General features: G+C 61.4%; 1 protein-coding gene across 8 annotated transcripts in view; it reads right to left on the reverse strand.

The window, feature by feature from the left end:
- Positions 1-364: 364 nt before the first annotated feature.
- JADE2 (jade family PHD finger 2) overlaps positions 365-20034 on the reverse strand; it is a 47485-nt gene continuing 27815 nt past the window's right edge. For all 8 annotated transcript variants that reach the window (XM_055141417.1, XM_012933055.2, XM_055141412.1 and 5 more), the window contains 7 exons: positions 19528-19739; positions 18495-18662; positions 16751-16867; positions 14838-15302; positions 8629-8746; positions 6030-6158; positions 365-4792 (listed from right to left, as the gene is read on the reverse strand). In XM_055141417.1, coding sequence (XP_054997392.1) covers positions 3993-4792; positions 6030-6158; positions 8629-8746; positions 14838-15302; positions 16751-16867; positions 18495-18662; positions 19528-19739 — 2009 coding nt within the window. In that variant the 3' untranslated portion in view covers positions 365-3992. The remainder of the gene's footprint in view (positions 4793-6029; positions 6159-8628; positions 8747-14837; positions 15303-16750; positions 16868-18494; positions 18663-19527; positions 19740-20034) is intronic.

A 20034-nucleotide genomic window follows, 5' to 3' on the forward strand; every position in this document is an offset into this window, starting at 1 on the left:
TAAAACTCTTAATTCATTTTCAATTGATTTTGGGGGCCACACCCAACGGTGCTCAGGGGAACATGTGGCACCAAGAAGAATCACACCCCGGGCATGGGCATGTGGCCCTGAACTTCCCCTCATGAGATTTTGAGAACTGGGACCTGTGCCATATCCATCTGGAATTCCAGGGGTAGGTGGCATTTGTGAAAAGCAAATTAAATACTGAGCATGTCCCCCAGTGCGTACCCACTGCCGTCAGACTCCCTGAGTGGATTGCGGATCCCCTGGGACGCCCAAGGGACACGTGACTTCACCTGGTACACTGTTGGGGCTGTGCAGAGCCCCCACCCCCCTCAATGCAAGACAGCCTCAGACCAGCCGACACAGAAAACATTGCTTTATTAACTGCGTTTGCCAACACACGAGGAGGAGTGCGGGGCTCCGAGGGCGACAGGCCCTCAAGGGGACCTGGATCTGGAGACCCCCATGAGTGAGCAGGACAGGATGGGTGGGGTGGGGGGCGACGCAGCAGCGGCAACACAGAGGCATGCAGGGCACAGCGGGCACGGGCCACGCCACGGCGGCCGCACATTCTATTGCTCGTCAAGGGCAGCGAACATGGACGATGTACAAAAAGGAGAAATAGGTCTTTGCGTTAATGAAAAATACATTTTTTTCTCTACAAAGGAATCTTCTCTAATACAAGAAAATAAATATTGCAACATAAGCCAAAAATAATTTAAAATTGCTCTTTTCAATATATTTTCAATATTTCTCTTGTATATTAACAAATGGCACATCACTTTCTTTGAAACAAAGACAGAAGAAGATGTCTCCTCCTGCGACATTCATATCACCCCCCCACCCCGCGCTGATGTGGAGCAGAGTACGGTGCATCTGAGGGACATGGCAGCGGGAAGTGCCTGAGAGGCCCGAGGTCCCAGACTCCAGCCCTGGCTCCGTGGCCAATGTGGCCGGCAGGGCCAGGGGCTTGGGACACGGCCTCCTCCCTAAGGACCTGGCTCTGGATCATTCTGCAGCGCTCGGGCATGGGCGGAAGTGGGCCACGTTTGGCAGTGAGCAAGGGAACGCCGATTCCAGATGCGGCTGACAGTTGGAACCGGGCAGTGGCATCTCCAGGCATGGCCCTGGCAAGTCCCATCATGCCCATCGCCCTCACACGGGGCACCGTGTCCCAGCACAGCTCAGGCCCCTCTGTCTGCCAGCCTGGGGCTGGGGGAGACCCTCCCCGCCCTCCCACCGGGGGGCGCTGAGCCTGCGGGCACTACCAGTGCTCACACCGTCACCAAGTCAGAGCTCCATTAATAAAACAGACCCTCTCCCGTGCTTCTCCTGATCTGCTTTCAAGTACACTTGCGATCCATAAAAATACTTTCCTTGTATTCTCCTTTCTTGCGGTGATGAAGGGGAGGGGGAGAGGGAGGATGGGGGTGACCGGAATGAGTTACAGAGCAGCTTCTCCCTCTCAGCGGAGGGCCAGTGAGTGTGGGAGGTGGGGGGAATGGGTGGCCTCAGGCCTCCCTTCCCGGCATTTCCTCTTAACCTCGGGGCAGCAAAACTGTCCACTGTGGACAGTAGGCAGGAGGGTGGTGGGGGGGGGCCAGGCTGAGGACACAGTGTTAAGGAACTGAGTCCGCAACCTGTCCGCAGCCCGGCCGTCCTATCAGGGGCGAGCAGCCGCTGGCAGACAGCTCTGGGAACCAGGCTGGAGAGAAGTGGGTCCCTGGGTGCCAGCCAGTCCAGCAGTGGCTCTGCCGGCCGCAGCCGTGTACAGTCCACAGGACGAGGCCATGGAGAAGGTCAAAGCCAGACGCCAACCAGAGCCCATCTGGCTCACCTAGTCCCTCGCCATGCCCCCTTCGTGCTCCTCCTGGACTGCTCCTGCCCCCATTATTCCTGGGAGCCCAGAAACTTCCGGCGGGAGGAGTTGAGACGCGGGCAAGGACGGCAGCTGCTGGACCTGAGTCATCATCGCCGGCTGCCCCCATGCCACCCGCAGCAGAGTCTGGTGGTCATCCTGCATGGTCCGAGAGTGTAATGCAGCAGAGATGAAACCGTGACCCAAAACCTGGGGAAGGAAGGTCCGTTCTAGGCCAGAAAGAGACTGGGGGGTGCTGGGGGGTGCCGGTGCTGACCGTGTGGGGGCTACTAGAGCCCCAGCAGCATGGCAGTCACGCCCCGGCTGTCCCCCACGCTGCACCCGCAGTCCTGGACGCGTACCCCCGCGTCCACTCTGCCCGGCCCAGTGTCTGAAGCGAGGTCATTCTCTTGGTTTCTGTTCATGCTGAACTTCACACGTACCTCAGCGAGTGTTGGGAGCCAGCTGTGCCCGGCCACCCCGATTTGACCTGCGGTATTTTTTTTTTTTTTTGCGTGGGGGCCACGGGGGTAAAGGTGGGCTCCGGGCTGGTGGGCTATCAGTGTGTCCGGCCCCCTCTGTGAGTCTCAGAGTCCGACAGTGTTGGCGGGTCCTGCCTGGGACCTGGAAGCCAGTGCCTGGCGCCCGCAGGGCGGCGGTGTCCTCTCCCGAGGGTGCGTGTGCAAAGAGCGGGTGTCGTCGCTTTGTTGCTAAAGTAACGCCATTAGAAAAAGTCCCAGTGACACGCTGTCAGGTCCAGGCTGTGCTGTTTTTAGGGTCAAAGTATTCTTTGGCATCCGTAGAATGATTCGACTGATTCACTGGACTTTTACTAGGTTCTTTGTTGGAGAAGTTCTGGCTTTACCAGTGGTGAAAGTGACCCAGGAGTAATTTGTAAAAGAAAAAAAAACATTTTCACTGAATTCCTTTGTTTTTGTTTGTTCCCTGAGCGATCACCCTGGGGCCACTCCACTCAAACGCTTCCGAGCAAACCACCTGGAACCTGGAGGGGTGAGGTCTGGAAGGCAGGACACAGGGCTGGGGGGCAGGGGTAGGGGTGGAGGGCAACGGGGATGGGGGGGGGTGTTAAGGCTGGGAGGGACAGTGGAACCAGGAACAACCATCCAGCAGGACTTCGCGCTGGCCCACCCCGGGCCCCGGGATCCCACTGCGTGTTGGAAGTTGTTTCCTACAGGAAACCAAGGAAGAAGCTCATCTCTTAGCAGGGCTGGGAAACTTGAAAAGGCAAACGGTCTGGCCTGGTCTGCCGTCGGGGGGAGTGACCAGACTTGGGCTGAGACTAGCCCCTAAGGAAGGAAGGAAGTTGGAGCCCCAGAAGGGGGCTCTGCAGCCGGCAAGTCTGTGCCCCGAGTCCCTGTCTGGGCACTGGCCCTCCTCTGCAGCCCCTGCCCGCCCAGGCAGCTGCTGTTCGGGAGTCCCCTGAGTAAGTGGCACAGCTCAGGAAGGATTCTGGGAACCCCTACACAGAGCCGCCGGGCTGGGCGCTGGCAGGGAGGGGCAGCAAGGGAGCGGAGGGGTGCGGGGTGGACGGGCAGGCCTCGGGCGTGGGGGATTCTCAGGGACGGCTGTGGTTCCCCTGAAACTGGCGGCCGGGCCCTCTGCACCCCCTCAGTGCTTTCTCGGATAACCTCGTTGTGCTTGTGACAGTGATAGACTCTGGCTGGTGTCACTGACTACTTCCTTGGGGATCAGTGGAGTGCAGCAGGACCCCCCCCCCAAAAAAAAGGACCCCAGTGGAACTCGGGGACGAGGCGGGGCAGGCCCTGGGCTGGCCCATCTGCCATGAAATAATGCCCAATTGACAGTCTGCGTGGCCTGGTGGCAGCGGGCTGGAGTCCTGAGTTCTCGCCTGCACTCAGCCAGGAGCCCGGCTCGCTCTCCCTGGCCAGAGCCGTGCAAGGAACCCTAATGTCCTAGGCCAGCACAGAGGAAAGACAGGTGTGGAATTCAAAACTCTATTATTAAAAAATAAAACCACAGCCGAGGGGGAGCCTCGGGAGGGTCTGGGACACTCAGCGAAGAATAGAAATGGCAGTTGTGACTGGGCTGAGGCCTCGCGGGAGGGGGAGGGGGGACCAGAGCAGGGCCCGGGACAGGGGCCCAGGCTGCCTTAGGAGGCCAGTACCCCCATGCGGACCACTTCCTCAGCTGCCTCCCGGGTGCCCCGCTGCACCCCGCCGTCCTCCGCCTCCGCGTCCGAGTCGCTCATCTCCCCGTCAGAGAAGTAACCATCAGTCTCCGTGTCGAAGTGCAGGCTGACCTTTGGCCTCTCGGCCGCAGCAGAAGGTGGTCCCGCCCCGGCGTCAGGCCTGGCCCCCGGCGATCTCCGGGTTCCCTTGTTCTCACGCAGCGGCCGGAGGCGGCCTGACGGCTTAGGGCTTGAGGTCGGGCCAGGCACTTGGACATTCGAGTCGGTGGCCACTGGGGCCAGGGTGTCGGGGGCCAGTAGTGGGGGGCTCCTGGGGGTGGCCGAGAGAGGGCAGTCCCCGGCGACAGGGCTGGGGGACAAGTGGGAAGATGTTCGCCGTGGTGGTTTTCTGGTGGGTGGCCCCTGACCCCCTCCCTTGCCACTGCCCGTATCCTGACCCCAAGGCTTCTTGGGGGGCTTGTCCGGAGTGGTCTGTGACCCGGGCCTGTCCTGGGCTGACTTCTTCTTGGCCGGCAGGCGGGTGCGGCCGCGCGCCTTCCGGGCGGGGTCTCCGGGCCGCAGCGAGGGGTCCCGCATGAAGCTCAGCAACGTCTCCTCGTCCTGCAGCAGCTCCTCCGACAGCAGCCCCGGGGCCGGGTCCTCCGGGTGCCCGTTGTTAAGCGGCCACTCGCTCATGGCCACGTTCTCGGCGGTGATCTGCACGGACTGCGCCAGCCAGCTGTTAAAGAAGGTGCCGTCGATGGGGAAGGAGGTGGAGAGGCCTGGTGGACGGGACAGAGCAGGCGGTGAGACGGCAGTGGGGGGGGCAGGGGGATGTGGCCCACCCTCCTCAGGCCTCCCCGCACCTTCCTCCCTCCTTCCCCGCTGCCCGTAGCAGTTCTCAATGTCCCTCCCACCCTGCCACCAACGACACCACCGAGGGCAGGACCCACATCACACGCCCCCTCTCCCCACATCCCACGTCATGATCTGTGGGGGCAGAGCCAAGTGACAGTACAGGTGTGCCAGACCCAACTGTGCTCAGGGGCCTCTCCTGGCAGAGCTTGGCTGGACCCCTGGCCAGCCATGTACAAGGCAAGCGTCCTATTCTTTGTTGCAGAGCAGGAAACCCCCCCCAGGCTCCTGGATTAAAAAGTAGCAGGAGGGGGGCTGGAGCGATAGCACAGCGGGTAGGGCGTTTGCCCTGCACGTAGCCGACCCGGGTTCGATTCCCAACATCCCATATGGTCCCCTGAGCACTGCCAGGAGTAATTCCTGAGTGCAGAGGCAGGAGTAACCCCTGTGCATCGCCGGGTGTGACCCAAAAAAAGAAAAAAAGAAAAAGTATCAGGAGGACCAAAGGAGCTGTGTAGGGAGGAAAATGCTCACCCATCACCAGGGGGCGCTGGACTTCCGAGCTGTCACCGCAAAGCAGTGGGGCGCACTGGGGCAGGGATGGGGGAGGACTAGTAGGAACAACAGGCTGGGCCGGGCCGGCCTTCCAGAGGAGGCGGCGGGCAGCTTCTATTACACAGCCAACGGGAATGAAGACCTGGAGCTTGTGTGCCATGCTGAGGCCGGGTCCTGGGTCCCGGAGAGCAGCACGCGGGCCAGGGGGATACGAGCCCACAGCCGTGGCTCCTGCATCGGTCTCTGGGTGGCTCCAGAAGGTGCAAGCAAAGGAAGGAAAGGGAGGACCCATTTGGGAAAATGCAACTGAGCAGGACGATGACGAAGACTGCGAGACCCCACTTCTGGCCTGAGACGGGGATCTGGAAAGGGCCGGAGGAAATGGAGGCCCCTTAAGGGCCTCTGGGAAGACCCCGTTTCTCAGGGGGTGATGGGCAGCGACAGTTCCAGGCTCAATATCCAGCTCTCCACGAGACTGTTTTCCGGGATGCCGGTTCTGAGGCCTTGCTGTAGAGACCCTAAAGTGCCTCTGGCGCCTCTCATGCCACCCAGGGTGGTGGGGGTGGTCCCCCTGTCTCATGCTGGGGTGCTGCACGGCGGGGTACTCACCCAGCTGCCCCAGGACGGAGTCAGGGCCCGCCTTCACTTTCTCTTTCTTCTCGGGGCTTCCCTTTGGGCCCTCGCGGCCTTTCCTTTTGGAGTCGCTCTTCCTGCCCTTGGCTCTTCTCCCGGACCGCTCTGCAGCAGGGACAGAAAAAGCAGAAATGGGGGAGTTACCCAGAGCCTCAGCTGGAGCTCTGGGGTCCTCCATCACCCCAGCCTGTCTCTGCACCCTGGGCTCAGAGCCGGGGGGTGCTGAGGGCAATAGGGGCACCCCGGCAGGTGTCGCCCAGGGTGGGTTAACCGGCCTCGGTGGCCCTGGAGAGCCAGCCCTCGGCTCCCCGCAGGCTCTCGCCAGGGTCTCCTGGGCTCCTTCCAAAGGGAGGGCTGGGTGCCTGCTGGCCCTCCGACCCTTTCAGAGCACCCACACAGGACTGGGGCGCTATCGAGAACGTGGAGCAGGGCCGGGGACGCAGGGCAGCGGCAAACCTTCCCCCAGCGCCCTGGCTGTAAGCTGGGAAAGAATTAAGTCCTTATTCTGAAATAAGAGAAGGTGGAGGTGTGGGCCCAGCTCCTGGACATCCTTGGGCCACCTCAAGGTCCTCCTCCCTCCCAAGGAGGCTGTTCTGGAAGGGGCTGCTGAGGTTCCCCGCATCCGCGGGTTAGTCTGAGCATCTCTCTTATCCTGGCACCTTCACTCGGACGGCCCCACCGGCCTCCCTGCAGTCCCGCTAACCACTCTGCTCTCCGTGTCTGCTCCTTCACCTGCTCGGCCTAAGCATCAGCAGCCTTCGTGGCCAAGTAGGCCTCAGCTACATGCTTGGGGCCCTTGTCACCCAGACCTTCTGGGTAGAAGATCTGCACTCAGGAATTAGTCCAGGCAGTGCTGAGGGGACCATAGGGGATGCCGGGGATCGAACTCGGGTCAGCTGTGTGGAAGGCAAGTGCCCTACCCACTGTCCTATCGCTCCAGCCCTAAAGGAGTCTTGTTCCGTGATGCTCTGCATGGAGGGTGCCTGCGACCACCATGTTTATCCCCAAACTCCATGCAGAACCTTGTCCTTTCTTGGGTCTTCTGGTTTGTTTTCAGTTTTGGAGCCATACCCAAGTGTGCTCAGGGCTTACTTCTGGCTCTGCACTCAGGGATCACTCCTGGTGGGCTCAGCAACCATATGGGATGCTGGGGATCAAGTCTGGGTCGACCACATGCAAGGCATGTGCCCTACCCACTGAACTATCTCTTCAACCCTGGGAGTCCGGTCCTTGATGAGGTTTTTCTGGCATGTGGAGTGGGTAGGGCTGGCCTTGCCAGTCCACAGCCTTGAGTCTGCGCCTCTCCTCCTGCATCTCCTCTTACTTATATGGGGTTCACTGCTCCAGGGGTTCACTGCAGCCATCGACAGATGCCCCTTCCCAACGCTGGTATGGCGGCCTCCCTGAGTCGGAATTCCTGTCCATTCCATCATGACAGTGAGGAGCAGTCAGGCGGCAATATGCCAGTGTCTCAGGGAGGTGAGATGCACGCTGAGCTCTGCAGAGCAGGGCCCCACCTGAGCCAGCACCTGTGCCTGGCAGCGTGGGATCACGGCCAGAGGAAGGGTGAGCATCAAGTGCAATCAAGGCAGCTGAGCACCGTCTGTGCAGGGGAGGTGACAGAGCCAGCTCCACTGCCAGTCCAGCCGGACCCAGAGGCTAAGCAGTAGGCGACAGGCCCTGGCTTAGAATCTCTGTCCAACAGAGCTGCACGTCATCCTCCAGCAGGGTACCGTGGGGGTGGGGAGGCATTGACCTCTTCAACGTGTCCAGCCTCAGCGCGGGGACTTGCACACGCACACAGCTGACCAGAGAGCAGTGTCCGAGCTGCCTGGCCTCTGTCTGGTTCTCGAGTTTGTTTTGGGGCCCTTCCAGGCGGTGTTCAGAGAACAACGAGGTGCCAGGGGTTGAATCTGGGCCTCCTACATGGACAGCACACGCTCCAGCCTGCTGAGTTCGCTGTCTCTCGACCTGGGCTTGTTTGTCGGTTTCTCTGTTTGACTGTGTGGTACCAGGGCTCTGACGCAGGCCTTGTGCTCTCGGTAAGTCACATCCCCGCCCTTGCCTTTGATTCCTAGATCATAACAGCAAGAGAGGAAGAAGGCATCCAGGTGGCTGGCATGGGGCTTCTTGCGTGATCTGGCATTCTTGATCTGGCTGACCCGTTGGGCTCAGCTCTTCTGACCCCAGTGTTGGGTTTTTGTTGTAAAGTCGATGAAAAACAAAACCAAAACCAGTAATTGCTGAGCAACGACACTGCTTGAGGTTGCTGGGTCCCAAGAACCTCCGGGCATCAGGCTCGCCAGCCCCGAGTCTCAGGGAGCTGCTCGCGTTCATTCTTCCCTGCACGCGGCGGCCTGCTCTGCCTCGATGTCCCCAGGGAACCAGAAAGCCAGCCTCTACTCCGACCTGCAGCTCCGACCAAGACTGGAAGAAGGAGAGCAGGGAAGACGGCCAATGGTCCCGGGTCACCCCCCTTGATCCCCAGCAGGTCCGAAAGACGCCCCCTTGGTGGGAGTCAGCCCTGCAGGTGTGCACAGAGGTGGCCGTCGGCGGCGGGCGGGGAAGCGCCTACCTCGACACAGATCCTGTTCAATAAGTCTCATCTGCAGGTGGAAAATCTGCTCCTGGACTTTGCAGATGGTGTGTTTCGTTCTCTCGCGCCTTGTCACCATGTAGCACAGATTTCTAACCTGAGGAAACACAAGAGAGATTTTTCCACCTTACTCACGGGCCACCACCCCTAACCTCCCCAGCTCTGGGGGAGCCGTACCCACGGGTGAAGACAGCGTCTGGGCCCGAGGCCCTGGCTGGCACCCCTACCTGACCTGCGCCGAACTCTCGCATCCAAAGCTCGTGGCCTAGCACAGCCTTGGCCCTGGGCCTGTGTGGAGCCCATGAGCGGCCGGGAGAGCCGGGCTGGCTCCCGCCCCCAGTGCCCTCCTGGTGGGCCTGCACTCCCTGCAGGGCAGCCTTGAAAGGCCACCAGGTCCATCCCTCTACCTCCTCGCCAAGGCCTCTTTCTGCTCAAAGAAACTCTTCAAGGCAAGCACCACGGCAAAAAGCCCACGCCCTCTCCCGAGACCGCAGTGGCCGGGGGATGTTCCTGAGTGCGAGGTCCAGCAGTCCTTGGCCGCCTGCCTCCAGGCCCACATCTGCGCTGGTACAGGTCCCAAGGTTCTCACGGCCATGCCGGAGACACCACTCCTCGCGGCAGGGGCCTCTTGGGCTCGCCGAGGCCGTCCGGGAAGATGTGCTGTGTCCACGCAGCCTCTCCACTGTCTGGGGCTGCTCCGGCTGCTCTCAGGGTGCTTCGTCCTTGGGTCAAGTCAACATGTGTGACATGTCCTCTTCCTGGCATCGTCTTTGGCTCAGGACGGCGCCCCGAGCAGCCTGGTCAGCTTCTCCAGAGCTGCGGAATGAGAATCCGGGGTCCCACCAGGACCGTCCCGTGCAGAGGCCAGTACCACTGTCCCCAGAGAGAGGTCTGTCTTCATGTTCTTCAGCTTGCTGTTCTGTAAGTCTGAACTGGAGGTCCCAAAGTGTCCCCTGGTTTGGTGCTGTCACCGTGCTGAAGTGGCAGGACTTCTGCTGGCCCAGGTATCCTCCTGGGCGAGGTCCTGAATGAGACCCCAGAAAGCCTGCTCTAGTTTCCCTCCTGCTGGACAGGCTCCGCAAAGTCATTCCGGGGTGCTCCGTCCAGGTGTGCCAGATCACCATGCCATCACAGGGCCAGAGCCTCTCCAAGGAGCAGCCACGGGGGCTGGGGAGACAGTACAGCAAGTTGGGGCGTTTGTCTTGCATGCACCCAGTCTGATGATCCCTGGCATCTCACTGGGTCTCCAAGCACCGCCAGGAGTCATTCTTCAGTGCAGAGCCAGGAGTAACCCCTGAGCATTACTGGGTGTGGCCCTCAAACAAAAACAAAAGCAAAAAAACTAACACGGGGCAGCCACTGCTCCAGCCCCAGGGGACTTGCTCCGGCCCGAGGGTCCTTCCTCTCAAGTTCCGTACTTCCTCGGGGCTCTCTTCCAGCAAGTTCTTCCTTCATGTGGCCAGGCTGTGCACTCTGGACCCTGGGCCTTGGGCCCTGGGCTCCGCAGGGAGCAATAGCTTCCAGGTCCCTTTCTTCTGCAGGGCAGACAGAAGCCAATTAGTAGTGACAGGACCAGGCAGCTCTGAGCCAGAGAGGAATGTTGACTGCCAAGGGGGCAGTGAGGCTGGTGGGAGTCGGTCGCACAGGCAGGCACAGGCTGGGAACTGCACCAGAGTAAAGTCGGGCTCAGGGGCTCTGTGCAGGTTCTTGGTAGTAGTAGGAGGGTGTGGGAAGGCTGAGTCCTCAGAGGTCATCCCCAAAGACCCGGCACCTCACTGGCCCCCAGAGCTGATCCATCTGAACGTTCCTGAAGCTTTTCCCATCGGTGCCCTCCACCCCTAGTCACCCTACCCTCGGCACCTGGACAGGACATTTTGACCTTCTGCTAGCCCAGCACTCTCTTCCTCATACAGAAATCCCCTAAAATACCCTAGTGGGGGTTGGGGAGTTAGGACAGTGGGAAAGGCGCTTGTCTTGCACATGGCTGACCCGGGTTTGATCCCCAGCATCCTATATCGTCCCCCGAGCACTGTCATCCCATTGTTCATCGATTTGTTCGAGCAGGCATCAGTAACATCTCTCATTGAGAGACTTATTGTTACTGTTTTTGGCATATCCAATATGCACGGGTAGCTTGCCAGGCTCTGCCTCGCGGGCTCGACACTCTTGGTAGCTTGCCGGGCTCTCCGAGAGGGGTGGAGGAAACGAACTCGGGTCCGCTGCGTGAAAGGCGAACGCCCAACCGCTGTGCTATCACTGCCAGGACTAATTCCTGAGCACAGAGTGGGGAGTAAGCCCTGAGCATTGTCAGATGTGGCCCCAAAGCCAAAACCAAAAATAAAGTGAAAATATTACCTGTGTCCGCCCCCCCGCCCCGCCCAGCCCCAAATAAAAGAAACAAACTAGGGTATGGACTGGGCACCTAAGCAGCTCAGTCTGTTTTCCGGATAACCACACAGGGGCTGAAGCAGGGGGAGAGGAGGGAGGGGACGACGCCTGGCTGGTGGCCTTGTGCTAAGACGCACCTGTGCCGGGGACCTGGAGGAGCAGGCGTGCAGCAACCCCTTCTCCAGGTAGGGAGCAAAGGCATGGGGTAGATGCGAAAGAGCACTGGGGCCTGAGCAGCTTTCCACACAGGGAGTAGGAGAACTGAGCTGTTGGGAGGGGGGTCACAGCGGTCACTGCAGGGAGGGCGTAAGGACGCAAGACGGGGAGAAGGGAAGAAGGTGACTGCTGGGTGGTCCTGGTGGATGGTTCCAGAATATAGTAGTAGCAGGAGTTTGGCCAGAAGCAAATACGGAAGAGCAGTGAGCCGTGTGGATGGGGAAAAAACCTCCTCTGACCTGGGACATGGGAGGGAAAATGTTTTCCTAGAGGGGAAAAGGGGGAACGTTTGAAATGCTGGCGGAGCCCTAGGGCTCGGGAGCAGCACTGCAGGGGGGTGGGGAGGCAGGGAAGGGAAATAGGGGTCGATGGGCAAGAAGTCAGGATGTCCTGGTCTGAGAGTGCAGAGAGAAGGGGGGCCCCGAGGGAGGTGGAAGAGGTGGGAGCACCCAGGCTGGCTGCACGCCACGAGGTGGAGGCGACCCAGTGCTCACTGCTCCCGGGTCACTGCAGGTGGACGCCATGGCCCCTCTGCGGGAGAGACCCCCTGGGGACAGACCCGTGCACCGAGGGCGAGCCAGGGGCGCAGAGTGAAGAGTCGGCGGGCGGTGGAGGCGGGGACCCGGGAGGCGCTGGGCTGGGCGAAGGAGGCTGAGCGGAGACAACGGGGACTGCCCGGGAAGCCAGCGGAAGGGGGCAGCAGGGGCTGAGCAAGGCAGGGGCCCTCCCGGGGAGGCAGGTGTGGGCTGGGAGGGCCCCCAGTGACGGCAGCCAAGACGCCCCCAGTCACGGCAGTGAGAACGGAAGAAACGGGGAGCGGCCAACTGACAAGGAGGAAGAAGGTGGCAGCTGTGGGGGAGGGCAAGCTGGCCCTCCCCTTGGGAAGGCGATGGCAACGAGGCGAGATGGGGGAAGGGGGTCCCTGCCTGTCCATCGTGGCTGGGGGTGCTGCCTGTGAGCTGCCCCTCTCTCTCCCGGGGCCCCTCTCAGACCAGGGTCTCGCATAAACGCCCCGCGAGCAGGTGCTGCCAGGGCTGTGCGCCGGCGGCCCTGCAGCCAGCCCAGTTGCTAGGGGAAACCAGTGGGGCGGGCTGATGTCAGCCGCTGCGACTGTTTTGTCAGCCGGGAACGACTCCCAAAGGCTGCAGGGGCTGCGTGTGCCCGAGCAGGCGGGCCGAGCCTTGGGCTGCGACTGCGGAGACGCACGCGCAGGCAGACGCACCGGCCAGGGCAGGGGCCCTCTGCCATCAGCAGCAGCCGTGCCTGGCCTTGAGGGACAAAGTGACAGGCGGGAGGGTGCCCCGCGACAGCCAGGCTCCAGCTCTGGCAGGCTCCTCGGCTCCCCCATGGAACCCGACCTGACAAGAGTCAGACTGCTTGTGGGGCTGGAGTGGCGGCACCGTGAGGAGGGCGCTCACCGACCCGGGTTCAATCCCCGGCATCCCATAGGGTCCACCGAGCCCCCGCAGGAATGATCCCTAAGTAGAGAGGCAGGAGTAAGTCCTGAACACCGCAGGGTGTGGCCCCAGACCCCAAAGAAAGGGTGAAACTGTTCAAGGGGTCACAGTCGCTCCAATAAACCCACCACTGACAAGATGCTCCCTCATCCTCACTGTGATCAAGGCCAGCCCGCCCAGGCCTCCGCCTCCAAATGACCCCGCCCTGCTGGACAGGTGCCTGCGCCAGGCTGGTCAGAGACTGGGCTCTGCCATGGGCCCTGTTTGGGGACTGACCGGCCAGCCAGGCCACCCACAGGCCTGGGCCATTAGGGGCTCTGCCCTTGTCCTGTTCACTCCTTCCGAGCAGAGAGTGTGGCTGTGACAGAGGCTGGACCTGGGCTCTACTGGCCCAGCTCTGCTGCCACTCCCCTCCCTTGCCTGCCAGGCCCAGGCCAACAGCCTGGACACAGACCCTCCCGCACCGCTGGCAGCTGCACCAGCTTCTGAGCCAGTCCACCCCTTCTTCCTGAGGCCCTGAAGGCCAGGGCCTGCCTGACAAGGAGGCTCTGCCAGCTTGGGGCGACTGGGGTCAGCCTCAGCCGGAGCCCCGGTCACCAGTGGCCTCTGGTGAGGAGGAGCCTTCTCCCGGAAATGACAGAAGCTCGAGTTATCCGGCCCCTGTCTTCACAGCAAGTCGCATCCCGCCCCCCGCCTGCCCCCCCCCCCCCAGGTTTGGATTCAGCTCAGATCTGAGAAAACCCAATCCTGGACGGCCTCCTGCCATGGAATCTCTGAGCACTTCCGCAGCTGCCCACACGGGCCGCGGTGGCCTTTCTCCAGGGTAACTTTATACCCGCCGTCGGCGCACCCACCCCGTCTCTGCTCCCCACACCACTGAGCTGCAGGGTCGCTCGGAAACAGGAAGTCAAGGCAGGAGGCTCGTGAGAAGCCCTGGTGATGAGCGTGGGCCCGAGGGACGCTTGGGACATAGCCTGGCTCTCAGCAGGGCGTGTGCTCACTGCCCCCTGACCCCGAGAGATGCTGGGGGAAGTGAATGCTGCTGAGCCGGGGGAGGGCTGTCGCCACTGGGGACCTGAGGGAGGGCAGTGGGGTGTGGGAGGAGACCCCGAGCTCCCAGCCTGCCAGGCTGCCCCCCCTTTGCCGTCTACCTGGGAACAGCGGCTGCCCGAGGCCAGACCAAGCCTGCTGCCGCTGGCCCTGGCACAGCCGGCAGGCACTGCCACAGGCACTCAGACAGTGGCGGGGCCCCCAGGAACCCAGGCCCGCCTGCGAGGAAGGCCAGAAGAGCACCGGGGTTCCGAGAACTGGGTCACTGACCCAGAAGCACCTTTTCATCCTGGGGATGGCCAGAACTGGGGGCTGGTATTTTATTAGCTGGAGGTACCAGAAGGAGAGGAAAATCAAGCTTGAGGGCCCGCTGGAGGCAGACCCCCGCCCCACCCCCTCACCTTCTTTCCAGGGGCTCTAGGGACTGGAAACGCAGGGTAACCTCCATGCTTCAGGAATTCAACTCATTACCCTGTACCCAACACAGCCCCATCCCCAAGCCATGACACCGGGACCCCCATCCTCTCCTCATTCAGGGCCCAAAGCCAGAGTCTCCGGCCTCCCCTGCATGCAGATGAAAGGGGGGTCATGCCACCCCGCAGAGGGGGGGTTCCTAAATTCCTGCACAGGAGTGGCAGCGACCTCAGTCCGCCCCATGCCCCTTCTCCTACCCTTCCCTTGGTCCAGCGCCCCCAGGAGACCAGTTCATCCCTGACTCCCCGGTGCTGGCACAGCACAGGCAGACCCTGGTGACCCCACTGGCCCCTGACTGCCAGAAACTGCCACAAGGCCACAGAGGGGCCAGGACACAGGGTGTTGGAAGCTCCCCCCGTCCCTGAAGGGCCCCCCGCCTTCACTGCACTGGCGAGAGGGCTGGCAGGAGAGAAGCTGAGAGCCCCGAGGGCTGAACCTTCCCTGTTGGACAGAGCGATCCCCACTGAGTGCAGGACCTGGAGGTCCTGGGTGCTCACCTCAGCCCTCTGAGTGAGCCACGGCTGCCCCAGGGCCGGGGCGTGGGGTGGGGGAGGTCCCCGGGAGCCCCCCGGGGGGCAAGCAGGCGGGTGGGAGGGCACTCACCCTCTCCAAGTCCTGCCGCAGGTGGGTGAAGAGCTTCAGCCGGCCGTACAGGACGTCCTGCTCCTGCTGGGCCAGGTTGTCCACCTCGTCGGTCTTGGGGGTCAGCAGGGGCTGGTTGCCGTTGGCTTTCCTCTTCAGCTTCCAGTACTGGTAGATGAAGTCCACCAGCGCCTCCCCCAGGTCCAGGCGCTCGGCCACCTCGGCCGGCTCCACCAGCTCGTAGAATTCCTCCTCCAGCTGCTGCAGCCGCTGCTTGCGGAGCGTCACCTTCTCCAGGTCCTTGCTGGCTGGGCTGGGCTCCATGGGCTCGGACGCGGGCTCCCCCCGGGGGCCCCCGTCGCTGTGCTCCTGGCAGAAGGACTTGAACTTGACCTCATCGTTGTCGGCTAAGATAGTCCGCATTTCCAGGCCGTGGTCGAAGGCGCATGTGACGTGGAACGCCGTGACGCAGGCGGGCATGGAGCACTGTGTGGAGAGAAGGGGGGGTGGCTTCAGGCAGCTGGGCGAGAGCACGTGCCGTGGGGGCCCAGGCTGAGTCAGGCACAGGATGTGGAGACAGCCTGGGCAGGCTGGGGGCACCAGGTGGTGCCTGAGGGTACCCACTCTTCCTGCCGTGCGTGGACGGGTGTGCGGCAGGAAGAGGAAGTTGCTCTGAGGGTACAGGAAGGGATGAGAATTCAGCAGCATGTACCCCGGGAAGCCAACAGAACTGTGGCAAAGTGGCACCTCCAGGGCACCCAAATGTCTCCAATTGTGCATCAAAAGCAAGAGGTTCGGGTGGGGCAGACTGCAGCTCGGGGGACCTGGCTATGCCCTCCAAGAACAAGAGCTGAAGTCCTTCTCTTTTTCCTTTTTTGGTGTGCGGGGGACCCACACCTGTCTGGTCAGGCATCATGCCTCGCTCTGTGCTTGGGGAATCACTCCTGGCGGGCTGGGGATCAGTCAGGGAGTCAACCAGCATTAGTCACGTGACAGGCCCTAGACTATCTCTCGAGGATCTCCCCAAATTTTTATTTGCTTTGGTTATTGGGCCACACCTGGCGCTGTTTAGGGCTATCTCCTGGCTCTGTGCTCAGGGATCACTCCTGGCAGGGCTGGGGATCATGCGCGGTACTGGGGACCCGGGCTGGCCACGTGCAAGGCAAGTGCCCTACCCACTGTACAATCTCTCTGCCCCCAGCACCCTTCTCTTTGTATTTTGGGTCCACAGATGATAGTGCCCAAGGCAACCACAGCTACAACCCCCTCGGTGCTGAGAGGGGGCATGCCGTGTCAGGGATCAAACTCAGGGCCTCGCACACACGAGTCACATCCCTGTCCCTGATCCCATCTTTTCTCCAGGGGTTTGTACCTCCCTCCTGGCCTCAACGGATGGCCATGGGCGGTGGATAACTCTCGGTAAGAATCCCATAGTGAGTGACCGCCTATGAGTCCTGCCCTGCCCCAACCGGGTGGAAGACCCTGAAGGGCTGTCACTGTTCTCAGGAAATGAGGGAGCACAGAGGTGACCCTGCCCCACCTGAGACCAGCAGCCTCAGGAGGGCCTTCTGCAAAGGCAGGTCGGCAGGCCAGGCACCGGGGGTTACCCCGCTGCTCACCACCTCGGAGCACTGCTGTTGTCAGGGGAGCCGTCAGTTCCCACCCCGCCCACGTCAAGGGCACCAGCTGTCACAGCAAGGTCAATGGGCCCCTTCAGCCCACAGTCTCAGACGGGGGACGCCAGAGCCCTCAGCACTGGGGACGGGCCCTGTGCTCGCTCCAGCTCAGCCTCGCGTTATGGAGGACCGGCCCTGGGGTTCTGGCACAGGGTACTGTCCCGAGCTCCTGGATTGTCTAGGAAAGGGGTCGGGGGTAGGAAAAGCAGCGGCTGCTGTGGTTCCTGCCCCACCCCCAGCCCGGAGCCCCTACCGTACCTGGATGCAGGTGCCCGTGCACTCTTTACAGAGGCTGCAGGACAGAGCCCAGCGGCTGGCCGGGATGTGTGAGATCTTGGTGATGGGCTCCATCTTCTCGGGGCAGCCGATGCTGACCTGGGCAGGACACGGGGAGCGATCTTAGGCTCCGATCCCAAACTGCGGGAAGCAGGTGATGGGCACGCAGGGAGCCCCTGAATCCCAAGTCCCTTCCAACTGCCCTAAACTGGCGGCTGGGTGGGCGTGCTGGTGGGTGTGAAGGACCAGGGGTGTGTGTGCCTGGGTTGGGCCCGTGGGGGAACTCCTTGGGTGCGTACATGCGTACAGGTGAGCACACATGAGGCCCTTTTCTCTCCTCTGCCTCAGAACTGTTAATCGTATCTTCAGATTTCCCTCGAGAGCCCATGTCTAACTTCTTACTCTTGTCCGAAAAGGAAGCAGAGGCAGCACGTCCCCCTGACCCCTGGGAGGCTCCCAGGGTCCTCCTGGCTGGTCGAGGTGGGCTTGGCTGAGCCCCTAGGTGGAGATGGGAGCCCCGCCCACGCTCAGGCCTGGGTGTCATGCCCAGGAGGCCTTTCCAGACGTTCCGAACCAGGGGGTCCCACTGACTGGGGTCCTGGTTCATCACCCACCCCTGTCCTGTGCATCCCAGAGGGTCCTCAGACGTAGCCCAGGGTTCCAGTGTGGATCTGGGAGCTGGTGGCTCTTGTGGGCACACAGTACAGCTACCCCCGAGGCCACAATATGCAGCGCAGCAAGCCACGAGGGACTGCGAGCTGGTGAACATGCATGTGTGTGTGTGTGTGTGTGTGTGTGTGTGTGTGTGTGCGTGTATGTGTGTTCGAGCACTCTTGTGTGCCTTTGTGTACGTGCGCCATGTGTTGGAGTGTGTGTAAATGTGTTTGAGAGCATGTGGTATATATGTGTGTGTCAGTATTTGTGTGAGCATGTGTGTGTATGTATGTGGTGTTGAGTATGTGTCAGGGCCACCTGCCAGCTGTGCTTTCTCTCCAGCCCTGCATTTAGCTTTGCTTTAATTTTACATTTTAGGCATGCCAACCTGAGCTCAGAAGTCAGGCTGATCAAGAGCTGGTGCTTGGGGGTTCTGTGCAATGCCTGGAATTGAACTTGGTGCTTTGTACATACCAGGCATGTGCACCAGAACAGAGTGATCTCCAAGCACAGCTAAGTGTGCATTCGGCTGCTGCTGCTGCCTGACTTTTATTAAGGTCATTTGGGTTTCTTTATTTTGGCTTAGAACAAGGGGCGTGACTCAGAGCCTGAATTCCAGAGACCCCACAACCTGCTTTCCCTGCCTTGCTTCTCTCCAGCCCCCATACCGACCATCTGTGCCCACCCTTCCACGACCCACACTCCCACATTCGCGTGGAGCGATCCCTGTGGGCAGCCCCCCAAACTCAGAGCCCAAACTTGACAGCCCCATTTACACGTGGGTCGCACTGCTTACCCTAGAGCTCTGCCAGCTGAGTCATGCACACCCACTGCCTGGGGGCTGAGGTCCGGTCCACACACCTCAGGATTTTTGTTTGTTTTGTTTTTTGGGGGGAGATTTTTTGGGGGTCACACCCAAAGATGCTCAGGGGATACTCCTGGCTATGCACTCAGGAATTACTCTTGGCCGTGCTCAGGGGACCATATGGGATGCTGAGGATCGAACCCAGGTTGGCCGCGTGCAAGGCAAACGCCCTGCCAGCTGCACCGTTGCTCCAGCCCCTCCACGCACCTCAGGAATCCACAGAGCGCAGCTCACATGCACCCACTTGGTCCCGCTTCTGGTGGGCTTCAGGGCCCCTCCTCGCTTGGGGCAGAGCAGGCACTTCGGCTGGACGCCCAGGGCGCATGTCCGGCATAGCCAGCTGCCCGTGGGCACCTTGAGAATCCCGTAGCAAGCCTAGGCAGAGAGCAGAAAGGGGCGGTCGTGAGCGGAAGAGCTGACCAATCAGGCTGGGCCATAGCCTCAGCTAGAAATACAGAGCGACACCCCAGCTCGATGGCTCTGCCCTGGAGTTGGTGGCTCCCTGGGAGCCTGAGAGGCATCCACTGTCCTCTGGGACAGCCTCAGGGCTGCCCTCTGCTGGGTGGATAGTCACCTTTGCTCCAGGGTCCAGGAGCGATTTCCCATGCCCCTGGACTTGAACAGAGTCAATACCCTCCAATACGAAGCCAACACCCTCCCGCACACACCTGGCCTGTAGCACTGAGAGCTGCGGGCTACGGGGGAGGTGGGAGAAGGGCGTCCACTGCCCACCCACCCGCCAGCCTGGCGCAGCCTCCCTGAGGTCCCCAGGCATAATTCCGAGTGCAGAGCTTTGGGGCCTGAGATGAAGAGAGCGCCAGTGGGGAAGCCTGGTGTACCAATGCCCCCGGCGGTGACACAGCTCAGAGAAAAGGCGCTGACTCCTCTTAACTCACTTTCATTGCCTGGTGTGGAAACAGACCCGAGGGGCTGACAGGTACCCAGAGTCACAGTGGTCGCCGGGCTCTGGGCTCTGCTCTCTGGCGCTGTTCTGGGCTGTGCCTGTGTATGTTCAGGAGGGCGAGACTGGGGGGCAGGGGGGACTTCTGCATGTCTTCAATCAAGGCTGAACCCAGGGCGCGTGAGCCCTACTTCTCAGTGCCCCACCGGACCGGCCAGAGGGGAACTGCCAGCAGGGGCCAGCTGAGGTGGTGGTGGTGTGAGCACAGTGTACTCACACTGGGTGCAGAGTGGGGGAGCACAGAGGGGGGAGCACTGCGTGGGGCCCGGGGCCGCCCACCTGGTGCACGCAGACGTTGCACTTGTCACAGAAGACCATCTCGTTGCCATCCTCGCCCTCGGGGGAGCGGCACACGTCGCAGACCACGTCCTCATCGTACTCGATGCCCAGCCCCTCCTGCGTCTCGATGGCCCGCTCCATGTTCTGGTGGCACAGCGTCTCCAGCTCCTCCAGCACCCGCTCCAGCGTCAGCTCGTCCAGCTCAGGCCTCTCTGTGGGCGGGAGGGGAGCGGGTCAGGCGCGGCGGGTTGCCTGGGGCTTCTCACTTCCACCGTGTCTCACCATCAAGGGCCCCTACAGGCCGCCAGGACATCCCAAGAGGGCCACAGGTGACAGTCATAACACAGGGGTGGAGGCATGGCAGGAGACGGAGGGTCAACCAGCAGGCCAGGGAGGCCACAGGAAAGAAACAGAATCAGGAGGAGCCCTCGTGGGGAAACGGTCTGCAGGACCCGGACTTGACCCAGCCCCCATAGACGTCTGTGTGTGTGTGTGTGTGTGTGTGTG

This window comes from Sorex araneus, chromosome 6 (assembly GCF_027595985.1).
Source record: "Sorex araneus isolate mSorAra2 chromosome 6, mSorAra2.pri, whole genome shotgun sequence".
Classification (NCBI taxonomy): Eukaryota; Metazoa; Chordata; class Mammalia; order Eulipotyphla; family Soricidae; genus Sorex; species Sorex araneus.